The sequence below is a fragment of the Lagopus leucura genome, unplaced genomic scaffold (genome assembly GCF_019238085.1).
Source record: "Lagopus leucura isolate 7727_CA_CO unplaced genomic scaffold, USGS_WTPT01 Super-Scaffold_100083, whole genome shotgun sequence".
Lineage (NCBI taxonomy): Eukaryota > Metazoa > Chordata > Aves > Galliformes > Phasianidae > Lagopus > Lagopus leucura.
Genome location: NW_024962318.1, coordinates 540,716 through 558,638, shown reverse-complemented (window position 1 = coordinate 558,638; position 17,923 = coordinate 540,716). Strand labels below are relative to the sequence as shown.

The following is a 17,923-nucleotide window of genomic DNA, read 5'->3' as shown; positions in this document are numbered from 1 at the left end:
CTCATGGATGGCAGCCAGGCCCCGCCGCACCTCGCGGGACGTTCCGGGCTCGGAGCGAGGATTCCCCGGGCCTCCCCGCGCCTTCCAGCCGTACCGTAACAGGCCTCAACCCTCCCAATCTCCCTACCTCCCGGTTGCGAACTACAGCCCCCACAATCCTTTGCGGCGCTCCGCCCGCCTTCGCGCGTGCGCAAAGCCTCCCCACCTCCCCTCCTTCCCGCGGCACGTCGCGCGCCAGCGGGTGGTGGGGTTTCCGCTTCCGGCGCGCCTCGCTCTGGTCCCTGCGGCTGGCGGCCGAGCCTTGTGCCTCCGCCATATTGTCTGTGTGCGGCCGGCGGGCGGGCGGCGAGCGGGCGGCCGCGGCAGGTACCGGCGGGCCCCGGCAGCTCCGGCGCCTCTCCCGGGGCTCTGCGGCGGGCAGAGAGGATGGGACGGCGGGGGATAGGAGCCGCCGTGGCTCCTCGCGCTACGCGCCCCGCTCCGGGCGTAGTGTGGGCCGAAGGGCTGGAATCGCCCCTGAGGAGAGCTGGGCCGCGGGGGGGGACTCGGCTGGGCGCCACTGAGGGGAGCGAGGGCGGAGGGGGGGGGGGGTGGGAAGCGGGTACGGCCCTGCGGGAGGAGCGAGGCAGGGCCGGCCCCCGCTGCCCGGCGAGGTTCCGTGCCTCCGGGGAAAGCGGGGCCCGGGGCGGTTTGGGTTGTGGCCGGCCCGTGGTCCTTGCTTCCCCTTCCCCCCTTCCCCCCCCCCTCTGCCTCCCGCGCGGAGTGGGCAGGGCTCTGTGGGAGACCGGCCCTCCCATCCCCCCCTCCCCCTCCCGTCTTCTCGTCGGTTTAGGTGGTCGTTACCTAAAATGCTCCGTCTTTCCTTCTTTTCCTCGGCTTAAGTGAGTGGGGGAACGCGAGGGGCCGAGGAGAGGCCTCCATCTGCTTCCCCAGGCACGGGAGCTCGGCTGTGGGCCGCCCTGGCTGCTAAGCAGGCGGTTCGCAGGGCCTCCCCTCCTCCCGGAGCAGCAGTGGTCAGTCTCGCCCTTGCTGTAATTTAGTTCGGTGCGCCTTGGGGCAACAGGCTGTGTGACTGTTGGTAAAATATGCTTTGTAAACGAAAGGGCAGATAAGATTATGAAACCTAATGTGTGCAAATAGCACACATAAATAATTAGGTTATTTTTTCATACTAAGGGCTTTGGGTACAACCAATAAAGTTTGGATTATAAACACTAAGTCACTGATATGTTTTCTGCTGGCAGCAGTGGTTGATATATGCTGAGGCTCATAAATGGTATCACGTCCCTTTTGCAGGCTGTGTTTATGGGACCTGAGTCTGTGTTGCAGGGCAGGCTTTTGCACTGTGCTGGTGTCTTTGCACCAGAGGAGGCTGTGCTGGCACTGGGGAGTTGGTTGTGTGGTCTTTGGAACTTGGCATCTGCTGAAGATGGCTGGTGCCATGTCTTTGTAGAGGCTTTGAGGGCTTCTCTGGGTACTTGGAGACAGCAGTGATGCTTCCTTCAGGTAGTGTTACAGTTTTTGCTCAGAAGGCTCTCATTAAAACTGTAATAGTTGCTCAGAATGTTTGGTCTTGTAGAGAGTTGGTGTTCATGCTGTGTTGCCAGTCAGCTTAGGTGTTGGAGGTGAGTCTAGTGGCATGGATTTGGCTGTAGCGTATGTAGGAACAGTGAAATCGCTCATCCTGTATGGTCATGTTGGAGAAAGGGCAAAGCTGCTTGGAGAGGGGAGGCTCCGTTTCAGAGGACTACGCAGAGGAAAGCGTGGAGCAAAGAGTGCTTGATCGGCTCCCTAATTATCTCTAGAATTAGGGTAATGGGCTGGTTCTTGTAGCACAGTGCTGTGCCTGGGTGAAGCACATCAGCAGTGAGATATCCTTTGTGGAGACACGAACTGTGTCTATACTTAGAGCAAGAAAAAGGTGGAATAGCTAGCTGGAAGTCCTCCAGATCAGGTGCCTCTTGGCAGAGGAGGGTTTATCATATGGATACTGCTCTAGAGACCCTGGGTCTCCAGTGGTAGGCAGTGATCCATACATCCTGGCTTAGGCGAGATTTCTGTAGTTTTGCCTTTCCTCTGTTACCTGGTGGTGTTATTTCTGTCATTTATTTGGTGTCGGTGAAACCTCACTGCCTTCTGGTCTGGGTGTGGGCAGCAGCAGAGTTCAGCGCCCTGCAGATGGGATGGGTGAGCCTGCTTTGTGGGGTGCCACCTGTGAGGAGTTGAAATGGGGTTGGGGTCTGCACCCGAGAGTGAGGGAGGCAATGTTGTTCTTTCCTTTGCTGTTACCAAGAGCAGGAAGGATGTAGGAGATATTACTGGATAGGCAGGTAATGTACTGTGCTGGGGGTAAGAGTGGGGTGGAAGAGTGTGATGAGTGATGCTGGAGGAGAAAGCAGGTAGTCCCATGTGGCTGATGGAGAGCAGGTTCTGGTTGTGGCAGGGAGTATGGATTCATGGTTTGAGGAGAAGTGAGTTCTGTTGGAAATAATGGTTCTTAGGAAGAGGGATGGTAAAACTTGGCAGTAGGTTGTAGCAGATTTGGAGGAAACTGGATCAAGGAATATTTCTTGAAACTTAGTGGAATTAAGTCTTCTGAAGTGTCAGTGAATGGTATTCATTTGTTTGAGAAAAGGTGAAGCAAAGTGAGTGGGGATTATTGGGGAAGAATCTGAAAAAGTACAGTTCTGCAAAGGTGTGACAAAATCACTGTAGTATAAGAGATTCCAGGCATTTTTCAATGCCTAAAACAGTTCTGGTGGGAATATTGGGAGGTCAGACACCAAAATATGGTAATAGAGTAGTAGAGAAAGAAACTGTGTCTCTAAAATGATGAAAGGAATGGGGAGGTAACTTCTCCCAGCTGTATGAAATGTCAGTATCCTTACCATTTCCACTCCAGTTTTTTTTCCTGCATTTTCTCCTGACAGAACTAATTTTCTACCTTTCCTCATGTCCTCTAAGGAATAATGGCAAGGAAGACAGGAGAGGCAAATGGGTGACATTGTGCTGGTGTGATAAATTTCGTGTCACATTTCTGAAGGGGCAGGGTTTTATTTCTGGATTACCAGAGCTGTCACCTCCATGGCTTGTCAGTTCTGAATTGCATGCATTGAGGTATCTGGTTTGTGAACTGTGGTGAGGTTGGTGCCATCTTGGATTTTCTTGTCCTCTAAGGGTCTTAATAAACAGTCCAGGTTTTAAGATCAGAAGGGACTTAATTTCACTGCAGCTGTTACCTGCTTTTGATTGGAAGATTACTTGGATAACTCATCTGAGCCTGGATGTCTCCTTCCAGGGGCTTCCAAGAGCTGACTTCCCTGGGATCTGTGCAACCTGATTGGAGCAAAGATGTCCTCCTTCAGATCTAGAAAGCCCACTTTGAAAAGGAGACTGCAGCTGTGTGAGCTGGCATTAGTTCTGGTGATGAAAGCAGTGTGTCTTACAGCCCGTTTCTCACACTCCATCTAAATTTGCCATTGAGGCACCCAACCTGTCTTTCAGTAGGAAAGGATAATCAGAAATGGGATTGTTGATGTTCATGTAGGATCAGCAGTTCAGGGATATCTCCTGTGGGTCAGGCCTCAGCAGTGGAGGAGCAGAGAAGTGATGCTGACACGACTCGTACCTGCTCCTTTGGCCAGGCTGTTCTGGGCAGCTTAATTCCAACAGATGATTTCACTGTGTGTTTTTTTGCTGCTGTTTGGGAGACTGAAGAGCAGAGAGGAGACCTCAGAGCTCTTGGAGAACCCAGCTCTCACCCAGGCTTGTATTTGGAAGGTTGTAATATCAATAATTTGAACTTTCCAGAGAACATATTTCTGTGTGAGTGCAGACTGTGACTTTATTGTGATCCACTTCCAGATTTTTAAGAAACATTACCATTTGCTTTCTGAAGCAGGCCGTCCAGCTCTGTAATCTAATGACTGGATGGGGGAGATCTCAGTGCGTGCTGAAATACCTCCAGAAGTCCTCCTGCGTGCCCAGGGCGATGCAGGGAACTGCTCCTGTGGGCTCCTGGCCTGGGAGGAGGCGGTTCTGCAGCGCACACACATCCCTGTGTGCAGGAGCCATCACTGTGTCTTTATTTTTAGTGTTCTGAAAATGGATCAGCGTGGATGCGCACAACAAATTAATTGCTAGCATAGAAAAGCGAGAGCTGCTGCACCGCTCCTTTTCTTACAAGTTTTGTTGTGGATTTCTCTGGCTGTTACCGGCCTGCTGTTAAATTTCAGCCTTACCTTCTGCAGATTCCACAGCTCTGATGATGTTCCAGAAGGAAGAAGACGTGGTTTTGCTTAACTTCAACTGAGTTACGAATTAAAAGCTACAAGTTCTGGCATTCCAGGATGTATGGGTGCATCTAACGAGACCCAACAGCTCATCCTCTTCCTAAGCCATGACTTAATGCTGCCCAGTGGCTTTACTGGGCCTTTCCAAGGGGTGAAGAGCAATGCTGGGAGATGGACAAGCTTGCCCCACGACTGCCAGCACTGTGGTTTGGCTTAGTGAGATTCAGCACTCATCCCTGCTGGGTTACACAGTGATGAGTGCTGTGTCCATGAGGTGCTGGTTAATTTCCAAAGCACTGGTGCAAAATACAAGAATTACGATGGCGTGCTTCTCAGTTGGTGTGTTGACATCACCTGGCATATCTGGGAGAGCTGCTGTGTCTGGCTGTAGCTGCATAAAGCACGTGTTGTGCTGTGTTGGAGTAGCCAGCACATGATAGAGAACGATTCCTGGAGTTTCAGAAGTGATTTTGTTTCCCTTTGATTTTCGGAGTGGTTGTAGGTATGTCTCATGCTAACAGCATCACATTTCTGCAGAACAGTGCTGGGACTGTTTCAGATGGAGCTGCCTCGAGTGTCCCATCCCCAGCCCTTTGTATGCCAGCTGAACTGCAGAGATGGCCCATGGTGCACTGCCTGCTTGATGGGAGCAGCTGATGACAGAGATTTCCTGAAGAAATGGTTACATGCCATACAAACAGGTTTAGCCTCTGGCTTTGGTAACTTTCCCTGCCTCTAGGAGTCACCTGATCAGACTGATGAAAAATCACTTTTACAGACAGCAGGTTCCATTTAGTTGTTGAGTTCTAGCTGACTCGTGCCACGTGTGAACTGCGGGAGTCAAATCAGCTGAGCCGTGGCGCTGTCAGTACTCTGCATACTAATTAATGTGGAAAACAACTGTGTCACTTAGTGGTAATTACAAAGGAAGAACCTTCTGGAGCGTGCTGCCAGTTGACCTGATGTCAGCTGGGAAGAGCCTGTGGTGATGCTGAAACATTCCCCTTTCTGAGCTTTCAGGAAAAGTCCCCGGTTTTGCCAAGACCTCAGAAGTGGTAATTTTGGTCATTGACTTACAGGAAAATATTGTCCAAAGCGCCAGCAGGAGCTTCAGTTTACAGCAATGTGTCTAGAAGAGAAAGAATTGCTTCGCTCTGTGTTGAAGTCCTTGCAAGCAATTGCTTTGAAATGCTCAAAATAAAAACAAACCCTATATTCTGTGTTACAGCCCCAGGTAGCACACAGCCTCAGCAGTCCCTGATGTGAGGGAGAACTCCTCTTCTTCAGCCCACCCAAGTGCCAAGAGATGCTGGCGGCAGAGGATTGTCACCACCTTCTGGTTTGCTGTGGGCACGGGTTTGGCTGTTTGTGGCTTCACTTGGAGCTGTTGCCATGAATGTGAGGTGGTGGCAGTAACAATAGCTGCCCTGTCTGAGGGGGTTGGGAACCATAGCAGGAGGAGCTGCTGCCCTTTGTGCTCTGCTATGAGGGCACGGGGGTCTCAGCTGCATTGCTGAGTGCTGCAGCTCATTCCAGGGGGTGGGTTTGTGTGGGGAAGAGCTTTCCCTTTGCTCTCTGTGCCGTGAACTAGCTCAGCTCTTCAGATATGCAAGGAGAGGCTACGACCTGATGGGATGGGTGGGAAGAGAAGAACTTGCAAAGTTGACTGGCTGTTCTGTATGGAATCTCTTAGGAGATGCAGTGAGGAACGTTCCAGTCACTGGCAGCCTCCTGCTGCTGGAGGAAATCCCAGCTCGTTTGGCCCAGGTATATGTGCAGTTGCCAGCACAGGAGGTTTGCAAAGGAGGCTTGTCCAACTAGGCTGAGAGTCTGGAAACCTGTAGATGATCTGTGGTGATTCTCTGTGTGAGCTCTTCTAAAGTTCTGTTGCTATGGCTCTGAACAACAATGAAGGCTAACTGTGACGGAGCTGCTGGAGCACCCTGTGGCCCATCAGGTGTGGGGTGCTCTTGCACTGTTTGTAAAGCAGGAGGGCTGAGGTGTGCCCAGGACTGTGGAGCTGCAGTAAAACCATTCCAGTGACTGGTCCTGTGACTTCTGTCCAACTGAGGCCCACGTTACGAGGGATTACTTCTTCACTGGCAGAAGCTGCAGGGAATTCAGAGGAGGAATTAATAACATGGGTAAAGGAAGAGCCGGTCTCAATGTTAGAACATTGCTAGTGCAGAATTGCTCCAAGATGTTTCTTAGCCTGTCATCTCTTTCCCCTGATGGCTGGTCATGTCCTACTTTGAATTAAATCACAACTATTCCTGTTTCTTTTAAAAAATAATGCTTGAGGTCCTTATGCATTGGATTTATGGTTGCTCCAGAGCCGGACACAAGCAGCTATTTAAAAGAAATCTGGAAAATGATTTTGTTGGAAACATGTTGTTAGAGCAGGCTGCTGTTCCAAAAAAATATCAAGAGAAAAGTTTTTGGTTTCAAACTGAAGCTTTCTTTCAACTCATTTAGATGTTAAAAATCTGCTGCTCAGTTGATATTGTCCCTTTAGTAGGTAAATGGGTTTCAGGAAAGGATGTGAAATGTCAGTTCTGTTGATCCGGGCTCATTTCTATTTCAGCTATAAAATTGCAGAGAAATATAGGCTGCAGGGGACTTGTGGAGGTCATCTGTTCCATTCTGTATTGCTGCAGTTCCACTATTGTGAAAATACATCAGATTTCTGTTGTGAGATAGAACATGTGTTTCTGATCAAGTTGGTTACTATTGTTTCTTCCTAAATTGAGATTTGAGTAATGTTGGCTGTCAGTAGGTTGTATTATAGTATTTAGGCATATCTTGCTCTTTTAATTTCAGCAGCCTCTACCCAGTACCAGATGCTCTCCAAACACTGAAGAAGTGAGTGCTCCTTCCTGGGAGGCTTCACAGGCGAGGGCTAGATAGGCTACGTGGAGGAGATTATGAAGATTATAACCAATTTTGTCTAATAATTGGAATGCTTCCTCCCACTAACAAAGCACATTCCTATACTTAGGATTTCAGAAGTTGGGTTTGAGCCATTTTCTCTGGAAGGTAATGTCTCTCTGGTGAGCAGGAATAAAGGAGCAGTGTAACCTCTGGTTCCAGGCTGCTTACAGTAATACTGTCCTTCTCGACGGGTTGAGGGCTTTTTTCCCCATCATGAACTGGTTGTCTGTTTTAGTCTGTTGACAGCTTTACTTAGTCATACTTGCAGCTTATAATGAGCTTACATGGGAAAAGTAGAAGTGAGAGGGAAGCCTGCAGACCTGTGTGACCACTGTGACATCCAGCTTTCTGCTTGGGGGCAGGAGGAGGTGGTGTGGAATTGGCCAAGCGATAGAAATATGTTCTTGGCTCTTTTGGCTTGGGGCAGCTTAGGACTTCTTGCCCCTTAGATAGGATGTACTCTGCTGACTCCACCTAAGTTCAAGTGAGTCACCTGTGATACTGAACAGAGGGGACAGAGTTCTCTCTGGTCTGCCTGGGTGGCACCAAACAGCCAGCAGTGTCCTGCTTGCTGGGACAACAAGAGCTAGCTGTGCTGGGAGCAGCAGCCTGCAGGCAGGCCAGTGTCAAGCGATGCTTATGCGTGTGGGTGCCTTATTTATACTCCAAGCCTTCTCCACAAAGGTCATCCCTTGGTAGTACTTGGTGTTCCCCAGGACAACAGTCTTCTGGGAAGCTCTTGGCTTCCAGCTCGCTGTGTGCGCTGCGTCACACTGCTGCAGATTTCTAGGTTTCAGGTTCTGGTAACTGTGTACTTGAGAGGCACTCCATTAAAAAGCATTAAAAGCATTGCCTTTAAAAGGAGGGGGAAAAAAAAATCCAGTACCTTGGTTGTTTCTGACTTTAAAAAAGGGAAAGAGAAAAAGCATTGTACTAGAGGCCAAGTAGGTGTGTTTGTGCTGATTTGCTTAATTGCTTACCTGTGTTTTGGTGCCACCTGCTCAGAGTGGTGCAGTTGGGAAGTTGGCGAAGGAAATCCCTGTAGTGGTTGTGCATGGTGCTCTAGGTGAGGATGCTTCATGAGGAATGAAGTCTTCCATGGGGGCAGGGGTTGCCATAGGGATTACAGTAACACAGCACAGATTCCTTCTTAAAAAGGGGGTGTTTTCTCGCAGTGATTTAAATTAAAGAATTAAAACATTTTTAAAAATCAAATTCAAAGTAAACACTGAGAATCTCTTGACTGTTTTGCTGAACTTCAGGCAGCAAAGGTAGCACAGCAAGCTGCTGTTAGAGAAAGTCAAACTCTGAAGAAGAGGTCTCTCTTAATTAGTGGACCCAGCAGTGCCGTTCCTGTATGGAGGCAGCACAGCTGTTCTGATCCCTTGACTTTGACTCAGGCACTCCTATGGACTACTTATCAGCAGTGTGGAGTTTGACCCCGTTCTCACCGTTCTGCATGCAGGATAAGCAGAGCCCTGTGGTGCAGGGTGAGCTGATAGCTGGCTTACTGACACTGACAGACCATAGTTAAGGGCAGGCCTGTGTGCAAAAACCCACTGCTGGGCCTGTTTGGGTTTGCCACTGTGCATCGTCTGCCTAAGGGGTATTGCTGGGGCAGCACAGCTGGGGCAGAATAGCTGCTCTGTGTCCTTGCACTGCCAAGGCAGGGAGCTGGACAGCGAGTGCCAGGCGGGTAACTGAGGGCTTTGTGTTCCTCACTGACCTGCTGCATTGCCTACAGACTCGTGCTTCTGTTTCTTAGCTGCGTGCTTCAGCTAAACCAGAGAAATGACAGTTTTTTTTTTTCAGAGGTGTGTTTTGTTTTCATCAGTCCTTGGATGCTTTTGCTTTGCTTGCCCTATTGCCCCACATGTTTCAGTGTAAGGTTAGCTCCAGCTCACAGTCAGCCAGCTGGTGGCACTTGAGCAGCAGGTTCCTGTCTGCCAGCAGAGGACTGACGACAGCAGAGCTTCTGCCTAGGTGCAGCAGGTACTGCATTGCTTTGCACTCTAGCATAGGAACTGCTGTTCTACTGCCACAACACCGTGGGTTTGGTTCTGTGGATGGAGGATTTGGTCTGTTTGGTCTGCTTTTGTTGCAGATTCTTTGCTGCCTCTGAAGGGAATACAGCTGGGGAGGACGAGTAATGGAGGAGGTGGGACATGGTTACAGAACTTTGCAGCACAGCCCTGGAGTGCCTCCAGATGATGAGAAATTCTGATTAGATACAGAAGTTATTTCTTCCCATTGTGAGGGTGGTGGTTGTTGGTGATGCTAGTGACAGCAACCTTACCTACAACATAGGGTGCTTTTGGTGGTCCAAATAATAAGTAAATTATTCTGTGATGCTGTCACATGCAGGAATTAATAAATGGCCCGTTCTGTTTGGATTCTGACTGCAGTAATGGAGTTTAACCTTTCTAATAGGCTCAGGACACTCATCTCAGTTAGGTGTAATTGCTACTTGTGCTGTGTATTTTCTACCTTAAAACTACATGACTGTTATTTATTCCTCTTTGTCCCCCTGTCAAAGAATTTGGATTCATTGCAAGATTATCCCTCTGCAGGTGTAGTGAATGCAAAACATATGCACGTTCCTTAGCAGTTTGAGTAGGGGGAGTGAGAAGCTTTCAGGTGAGGTAAGTTTGTGTAAGTAAGTAACTTTGTTTGCTTCAAAACCGAATTATCTGTATAGATTCTCTCCTTTCCACTTAAAAAAAAGCAATAGAAGGAATACCTACCTTCACAATTAGGCACTGTGTGCCATTCTTAGAAGCTACAGTTGATTTCCTTTAAAAACCTCTGAGCAGTCTGTTACAACAGAGCTCGTGCTAGGCTGCAGCTACATGACAAGGAAATATCTACTGTGCAAATTGATCCATCTTTGGATAATGAGATTGACTTCTGAATTTTTTTTTTGCCTGCTGAAGAAGTGATCTTGCTGGGTGGTGTGGAACAATCATGTTCTGTGTGGATGTGGATTGTGCTTAAAAATTAGAATTGCTCAGTCATCTCAGACACTGGGTTGCCTGTGTGCAGACTGCAGTTGGCCTCGATCCCTGTGGGACCCTTCCAACTCCAGATACTCTCTGATTCTATGTGTAGGTCCCACACAAGCAGCGTTGGGCAGACAAAAAAAGCGAGTGGAAAACCTGCTGGAAGCACGAGGAGATAAGAGAAACAAAAACAGAACGATGAAACTCTGGAATTAAATTAACTGCACGGTGCTGAGAGCACTGTAGTGAACTTGCACGTTCTGCTAATGCAGCCTTGGAATACACACCGACTTTCTGAGCAGCTGAGTCATGCCACATAAATGGTTTGAGGTCTGAGATGATTGCTGTCCGATCTATTGAAAGGTGTATTTTGTTAGAGGAATGAACGTTTTGCCCTGGAGCAGGTGGGTTGTTTTTTTCCAGTTGTGCTTCATGCTATTACCTGGATGCTCCCTGTCCCTTGCTGTCAGAAGTCAGCCGCTCCTTCATTGCAGACTTGAGAACAGTGCTGTGTCCCTTCTCAGCCTGGAGGCAGGATGGCTGCTTCCCTGCCTACCTGCAGCTGCCTGCCACAGCGTTTGTGTGTCACCAGGTCAAAAAATAACCCACGTTACCACGGATGGTGCTGTGAGAGAAGGCTTGGTGCGCTCGTGCCAGGAGGAGATGTCGCAGACATTCCTGCATCCAAAGCAGGCGGCTGCTGGTGGAGCTGTAGGAAACAGTGCAGGAGGAGGATTTGTGCCTCTGGGCTCCCTGCTGCAGACATCAAAGCCTTGGACAGGACGCATTCAGCAAAGCAGGATTTGACTTCTAGAATTTTCTGCTGGCGTGATCCATCCTGGTAGCCTAAACTAACGGCTCTGAGCAGATTTCTAGGTCTTATTAATTTCTGATTAATGGTGCTATTGCTTCTTCCTGCAGTGTAGTAGTTGCACGAAGGGATAGGATTGCATAGCAAATAATTCCCCTTCGTTTGGGTTATAGCATTGCCCACGGAGGGCCGTTCTGTGACCGCAGCCGTGCAGGCTGCCTTGTGCTGCATGCTGAACAATGCTCCTTCAGACTGATACAGCTTCCTTCCTCCAAAGTTATTTTGAAAGCTGACAAAGACATTCTTGTATTTAAATGTGTAAAAGTATGTCAGCTTTCACTCGTGGTGAAAGATTTGAGGGGTGCAAGGCACTGCTTTTATTTAGGCAGGACGATACGTCCGGTATAAAACCATAGCACTTAATGCTTGGCTGAATGGAGAGCTTTCCTCTGCCTGCTTCTGGCCTATTGAAAAGAAAAAAAAAAACATTGTGTGAGGTTTTTGGCATGCGTTATTGCCTTTACCAGTGTGCTGTTAATAGATAGCCTGGATTTATAAATACCAGGAGCTTTGTCCAGAGTCTCAACAATCTGGTTTTTATACAGGAACCGTCATTATTGACTCGAAGTTTTTATGCCACCGTAATATTTGTGCATTCTAATTCTATTGGGTGATATTGGTAGGATCACCTGTAGGTGCTGCTTTTCATCCCTCACGTCAGGGTGTTTGTAGCCCATGCAGTGTGGTTGTACTGACAGTACTGGAAGCACGCTCTGAATTGGGGCTGGAGGTGATGGGTCATTGTCCTGCTGATAGAGGTCCTGCTGGTGTTAGCTGGGTCCTTTGAGCAGGCCTGAGAAAGCAGTATGCTCCATAAGCAGGTTTTGCCTCTGCACCAAGGAGCTCATTTGTGCTACGAAGCACACTTGTGATTCCTCTGCAGGGCTTTGAGTAAACTTCCCTGTATGGTCACTGGGTGAGAAATCAGTAGTGACTCCTGGGTCTTATGGCAGGCTGGGAACCAGAGCTGCTCCGCATGGTTAGTGTAGTTCTTAGAGTGAGTTACTGTTGTAAATATTCAGAAATCAGAGCATGTGCTGGATGAACAGCAGCTTCCTGCTCAGTTACTGCAGCTAGTTGTAACAGTGGTGAAACTCAACAGGCCTGAAATTCTGCTTTAAATGAAGATTGCGTTTCTAGAAATCGAAACTTGGGGCTGTGCTTAACTTAGGTTGCACAGGTGACCTTGTAAATCTGTCTGCTGTTGGCAGCACGGCTTCTCAGTGTCCTGCAAGAGGGGCAGGACATGCAGCACACAGGGAGTGAAGGGTTCTGCTTCTGCACTGGCACAAACTTGCTTGGGGTGGAGAAAAGTTGCAGTCGATGGCCGTTGCCTTTGCTGCAGAGCTGAAGGGAGGAGCCCGTCTGCTGATACAGAGCATGCTGCGTTTCTTCCCTTGTGGAAAGTTATCTTTCCAGCCATAAGTTAGATACTTGGTACTGAAAGTTGCAAGGTGCATTCAGGGTGTTAGTTCTGCTGTTGGGTCCAGACGGTCCTGTCTTGTGTGAGGAAAAGCAGACAAATGGTTTTCAGGTCCTGACAAATGATCCCAGGTCCGTGGCTGGACTCCAACTTCTTCTCAACAGCTTTTAATTATTAACCTCAATATTTTTATACTATCTTGAGATTTTAACCTTTGGTTTATTTTTCTCTCTCTTTAGTTGGAAGAACCAGAGGCCTGTCTGAGGCCTTTCTCCTCTGTCCTACTGTGGAGATTGGGTAGCCTCTGGTTTCAGCCATCTCATCGCTTCCACCTGCCAACCTGTCTGATATGTCGGGACCCGTGCCGAGCAGGGCCAGGGTTTACACGGATGTGAACACACACAGACCCCGGGAGTACTGGGACTACGAGTCACATGTGGTTGAGTGGGGGTAAGTGTGGGCTAGGCAGGGTCTCGTGGGGTCTGCAGGGTGGTGCAGGGGGAGCTTTGGCACCTGTGCTGCGTTAGGCTTTCGTGCTCTTTGGATGTGTGGTGTAAATGGCAAGTCAGGATCACAGCTTTTCTTTGGCACTGCAGAAATGGCAGAGCAGCCTGTTGTGTATCTGAAATCGTCTCCTCAAGTTTTTAGATCCCTGGCAGCACAAGAACGTTTTTAGTGCCTCCGTTAAGATTTTGGTTTGAACAGCTTTTGACACGCAGTCAGGAAACTTGTTCTTTTCAGAAGGAAGAAAGTCTTTTATCTGAAACAGGCTAAATGGCTCTGGGAGTGGGGCTGGAGAAATGGTTCTGATATGGAGGAGTGCAGAGACTCAGCAAACTGAAATAGGTACATGTCTCCTTGTGACCTGTTGCTCTTCTCTCTGCAAGTGACTACAAAAGACATCTATGCTCCTTTCTGAAGGAGGGAAGTGTCTAAATCGAGCTCATGACTGAAATGTCCAAGAATCAGATGGCAGTGATGCAGCTTGGTGGCTCTGTGCTCCTGCTTTTGTGGGCAGGGCCCAGACAGCCCTGTCCTCAGCTGAGCAGAAGTGGTGTCCTGTGCCTGGTCTGCTACTGAATGGGCGAGCACTGAAGTTTTTTGTCTTGATAGCTCTACTGATGTTTTCCTAGCGTTATGTTAGGAAAAATATAGCTCCCAAACCTACATAGACCTCTGGAAAAGATAGCTTGAGTTTGCTGAAGTCCAGATGGGCTCACATTACTACTGCAGAAGAAACAACTTGTGGGTTGAATTGGGCTTGGACAAAGAAGCTGCCTGCTTCTCTCAGTTCGTAATCATGGCCTTCAGTGGACTGAAGGTGCTTGTTTATCCACCTTCTCTGGAAGGGGGTGGCAGTGATTTAGAGTTAAGGAGCACCTTGTAAATTCTGATGGAAATGTCTGAGCTATTTGGAATTCTTTACCTATTTATCTCCACAGAAATCAAGATGACTACCAGCTAGTTCGAAAATTAGGCCGAGGCAAATACAGTGAAGTATTTGAAGCCATCAACATTACAAATAATGAAAAAGTAGTTGTTAAAATTCTCAAGGTGAGCAGGGGTTTGGGGAAAACATGAGATTGGTCCTGAAGTGATCGGGAGGCCAGAAATGCAGCAGTTGGTCTGAAGTGTCTTGTGTTCTAAGACTGAAATCCTTGAAGTCTGGCTTCAGAGTCCCCTTCAGTGAAATAGGCTATCATTGCGAGCTCTTAATAAGAAACCATATGCTTGGTTATCAAGTTAAATCTCTGCCTGTAAGGAATTAACCTTTCTCTTTAAGAAGTCCTGAGGTGCAGCACGCTTCTGAAAGTGTTTTTACTCGGAGCTAGAAAAGTTTTCAGCAGCTGACTAGAGAATTCTCACTTCTTTTAGCTACCAGAACCCCAGCATGTTTTTATGTGGAATGAAGCCTATAAGCTCGCAGGACTGTTGTCCTTTCAAGGCAGTGATACAATTCAGAGGCTGCTAACCTTAGATTTGGAATTTCTGCTTTGCACGTTCCATTGCAGACGTAATATTCTTCCAGGCTGAGTTAAGGTCTCCTGGAAACTTATTGTTCCACAGTCTTGACTGGTGAAATACCTTTGTTTAGTGTGGCCTTTGGATAGCTGATGGGTTTCTCCTAACTGTACATCTAGCACATGTCAGCTAACAGATTTTTGACTGTTGGAATGTGTTCAGAGATGTGAGTTCTTACTGAAATGATTCATAGGTAACAACCAAGTGTGGCTGTTGGAACTTAACTTGCAGAGGTGCTGATGTATTTTGCTAACTTGCAGTCAGGTACCTTTGTCATCTGTCGTGTCTGTTTGCCTCACTTGATGGCCACTTTGCCTTATGCTCTGTGTTTTATTCTCCAGCCTGTTAAAAAGAAGAAAATCAAGCGTGAAATCAAGATCTTAGAAAACTTGCGAGGCGGTCCCAATATAATCACTCTTGCAGATATAGTAAAAGACCCTGTGGTGAGTATGGACAGGGTGTAAAGGGTGCTTTGGGTTTGTGGGTAAAGGTTGTCTTTCACTTCAGCTCTGATCTGACGTTTTTGTTTTCCTCTGCCCTTAAGTCCTGCTTGTGAATCCCTTAATGAGATCAGCTCTTAATCTGATTAACTTCTTTTAGAGGCCTTTCCCCCCACAGGTCACTTCTGCCCCTCGCTCTATAAGGAAGCAGCAGTGAACTGAGACGTGTTCATTTCTTCTAGGGGCAGAACAGAGTGCAGGCTCTGTTCTGTCTGAGGGAAATTACAACTGTGTCTGAGGCAGAAGGGGCTTTTTTAGGAGTTTTAGGAGTTGAAATGATTTAATGCATTATCTTGGATGGAAACAGTTTATCTCAACAAGGCTGAACACTTTTCTCTCTGTTTCAGTCTCGGACCCCTGCTTTGGTTTTTGAACATGTAAACAACACAGACTTTAAGGTATAGTATGAGTTCTGACCTTCTGTGTTTTCCATTCAGAAGCCTCTTGTAATGTTCTGGGAAGACACTAATATGTAGAGGGAAGGCAGGTTATGTAATCATTTCCTTCCAGCATACCAGTTGTCTTTGAAGATGAATGCACTTGGATAGAAGTTTGTATTCAGTTCCTTGGTAGTTAGAAGGTGAAGATCCAGATCGCTGTGGTATTGTAACCTTCAGAGCAAATTCATCCATTAACCTTGTAGACCATCAATGCCTGGGACAGCTTTACTTGAGCTGGGAGCCTCTCAGTGTGTTTGAGAGCCAGTCTGCAGCAAAAGAAATCGTGCAGTCGGTGGGCTGGTGCTGGGAGTTAGTGAGAGGAGCAGAGCAGAGTTCTGAACAGCTGGAAGTGAGCTGTGTGTGATTTGGATGGGAGAGGAACAGGCTGAGTATCTGTGGGGTTTGGAGAGTCACATCGGCAGAGGACGGAATTGGGTCATTCTGGATTGGCACAGTTGTGGTATTTTTCTTTGGTGTTGACCTCTGATGGGATGTATTTGTTTCCCACAGCAATTATATCAGACATTAACAGATTATGATATTCGATTCTACATGTATGAGATTTTGAAGGTAAGTTGGGGTTTTCCTGTTTTCTTGATTCGTTTCTCAGCTTTGTAGTGAGCTGATCCTTTAGCAATGGTTATCTTGTCACTAATGGGGGAAAGGAGGAAAGAACGAAAGAAATTGGTTACTATGAAAGAATTGGTTTTAAAAATAGGCATCAGATTAGCACAGTACTGATGGGTTAGCCATGTTTCCACAAGAAATGCTAGTCCTTATTAAGGATAGCAAAGCCCTTATCTGGATACACTGAGTGAGAACTCCAGAAATCCTTTTTTTTTAGGGGAGTAAACACAGGAGGTGAAACCAGACACTTCTTTTGCTGGGACTTTGGGAGGGGATGCTGGAGGTCTTTGCTGTGGTCTGTGAGTCTGGTTCTGAGTGTATCACTGAACAGTGAAGTCGTGCTGCCTAGGTAACCTTGGTGTATGCAGAAATAATTCTGAATGTGACTGAGCTTGAAAGGTTCTTGCAACTCCAGCATCTGCTTCTTTGTCACTTGCAGGCTCTAGATTACTGCCATAGCATGGGAATCATGCACAGAGATGTCAAACCTCACAACGTCATGATTGATCATGAGCACAGAAAGGTACTGCAGGGCAGGGAATGGTCCTACTTTTGTCTTGGCAAAACAGGGGTTCCTTTTTGGTATCCTTGCATAGAGGTACTTGCAGACATCTTTGGGGGGGGTCATATGGGGGACTGTGCTTCCATGGCATGGAGAAACTTGAAATCTTGTGAACCACTTAAGATTTTTATGGGTTGTGTGTTCTGGTTGGGTTGGTAAGGAGAGATTTGAGTTAGAATGGTTGATGGTCTTGGCATGTGGAGAATATCTGAACGGATACTCTGATCAATTTCAAATGAACTGAGAAGAGAGAGCTTGTAAATGAAGCTTTCAGGTACAGTCGTAGCACGACTCAGTAGGAGCAGAGCTGGCACATCCCTTGATGTTTTTCATTGTTTTCTACCATTTCTAGCTTAGACTAATAGATTGGGGTTTGGCTGAGTTCTATCACCCTGGCCAGGAGTACAATGTCAGAGTGGCTTCCAGATATTTCAAAGGACCTGAACTCCTTGTAGATTATCAGGTAAGAATGACCAGGATTTATCACTGATGTGTATGCAGAGAACCTTGAACGTTTCCAGATAGTGAACCAGAAATTCAGGTATTCAGCAACCTGACTCTGCAGGTGGTCTGTTCTAAAATACATGAAGAGAGCAATGGATGTAAAGCCACCAAGTGAAACCAGGGAGTCACCTGGGGACTTGAAGAGCTGAACTTTCATCATGGGTGTTGGAATACAAATGTTGATTTATTTCTTTTCTTAATCATGCCTGGTTGTGCAGTGAGGAATGGAAATGAAGTCTTTGTGAGAGGAGCTAATGCTGTGTGAACTGTTCCCCCTGAGTTGAACAGTGTTCTGATAATAAAGATGCAGTAACATATTTGTTCCTGGTGTAATATGGCCATGTTTGCATTTCTGGAGGGAGGGGGAACCTGTGAGTTTTGGGAGTCCTGTCTGCTAGAAATTGAATTGTCCTTCTGGTTTTGTACAGATGTATGATTACAGTCTGGATATGTGGAGCTTGGGTTGCATGTTGGCTAGTATGATATTCCGAAAGGAGCCATTTTTCCATGGCCATGACAACTATGATCAGGTGAGAGCTGCTCATGTGTGATCTCTGTTCCCTTCTCACAGTGAAGACTTCCTGCTTACACTTCTATCAAGGAATCCAGAGAAGAATTTAAACATTTCCTTAATGGCTTCTGTGCTCAGTTTGAAGCCATGTCCCTTCCCTTCCCTTCCCTTCCCTTCCCTTCCCTTCCCTTCCCTTCCCTTCCCTTCCCTTCCCTTCCCTTCCCTTCCCTTCCCTTCCCTT

At 47.5% G+C, this 17,923-nt stretch overlaps 1 protein-coding gene across 2 annotated transcripts in view; it reads left to right on the top strand.

The window, feature by feature from the left end:
* The first annotated feature begins 291 nt into the window (after window positions 1-291).
* CSNK2A1 (casein kinase 2 alpha 1) overlaps window positions 292-17,923 on the top strand; it is a 22,155-nt gene continuing 4,523 nt past the window's right edge. Inside the window, exons 1-9 of one of the 2 annotated variants that reach the window (XM_042887387.1) lie at window positions 292-366; window positions 12,756-12,966; window positions 13,959-14,070; window positions 14,880-14,981; window positions 15,386-15,436; window positions 15,989-16,048; window positions 16,545-16,628; window positions 17,020-17,130; window positions 17,600-17,701. In XM_042887387.1, the coding sequence (XP_042743321.1) occupies window positions 12,866-12,966; window positions 13,959-14,070; window positions 14,880-14,981; window positions 15,386-15,436; window positions 15,989-16,048; window positions 16,545-16,628; window positions 17,020-17,130; window positions 17,600-17,701 (723 nt within the window). In that variant the 5' untranslated portion in view covers window positions 292-366; window positions 12,756-12,865. Of the gene's footprint in view, window positions 367-11,120; window positions 12,967-13,958; window positions 14,071-14,879; window positions 14,982-15,385; window positions 15,437-15,988; window positions 16,049-16,544; window positions 16,629-17,019; window positions 17,131-17,599; window positions 17,702-17,923 lie in introns of those variants that run through there. The other variant, XM_042887388.1, reaches the window with a different exon arrangement.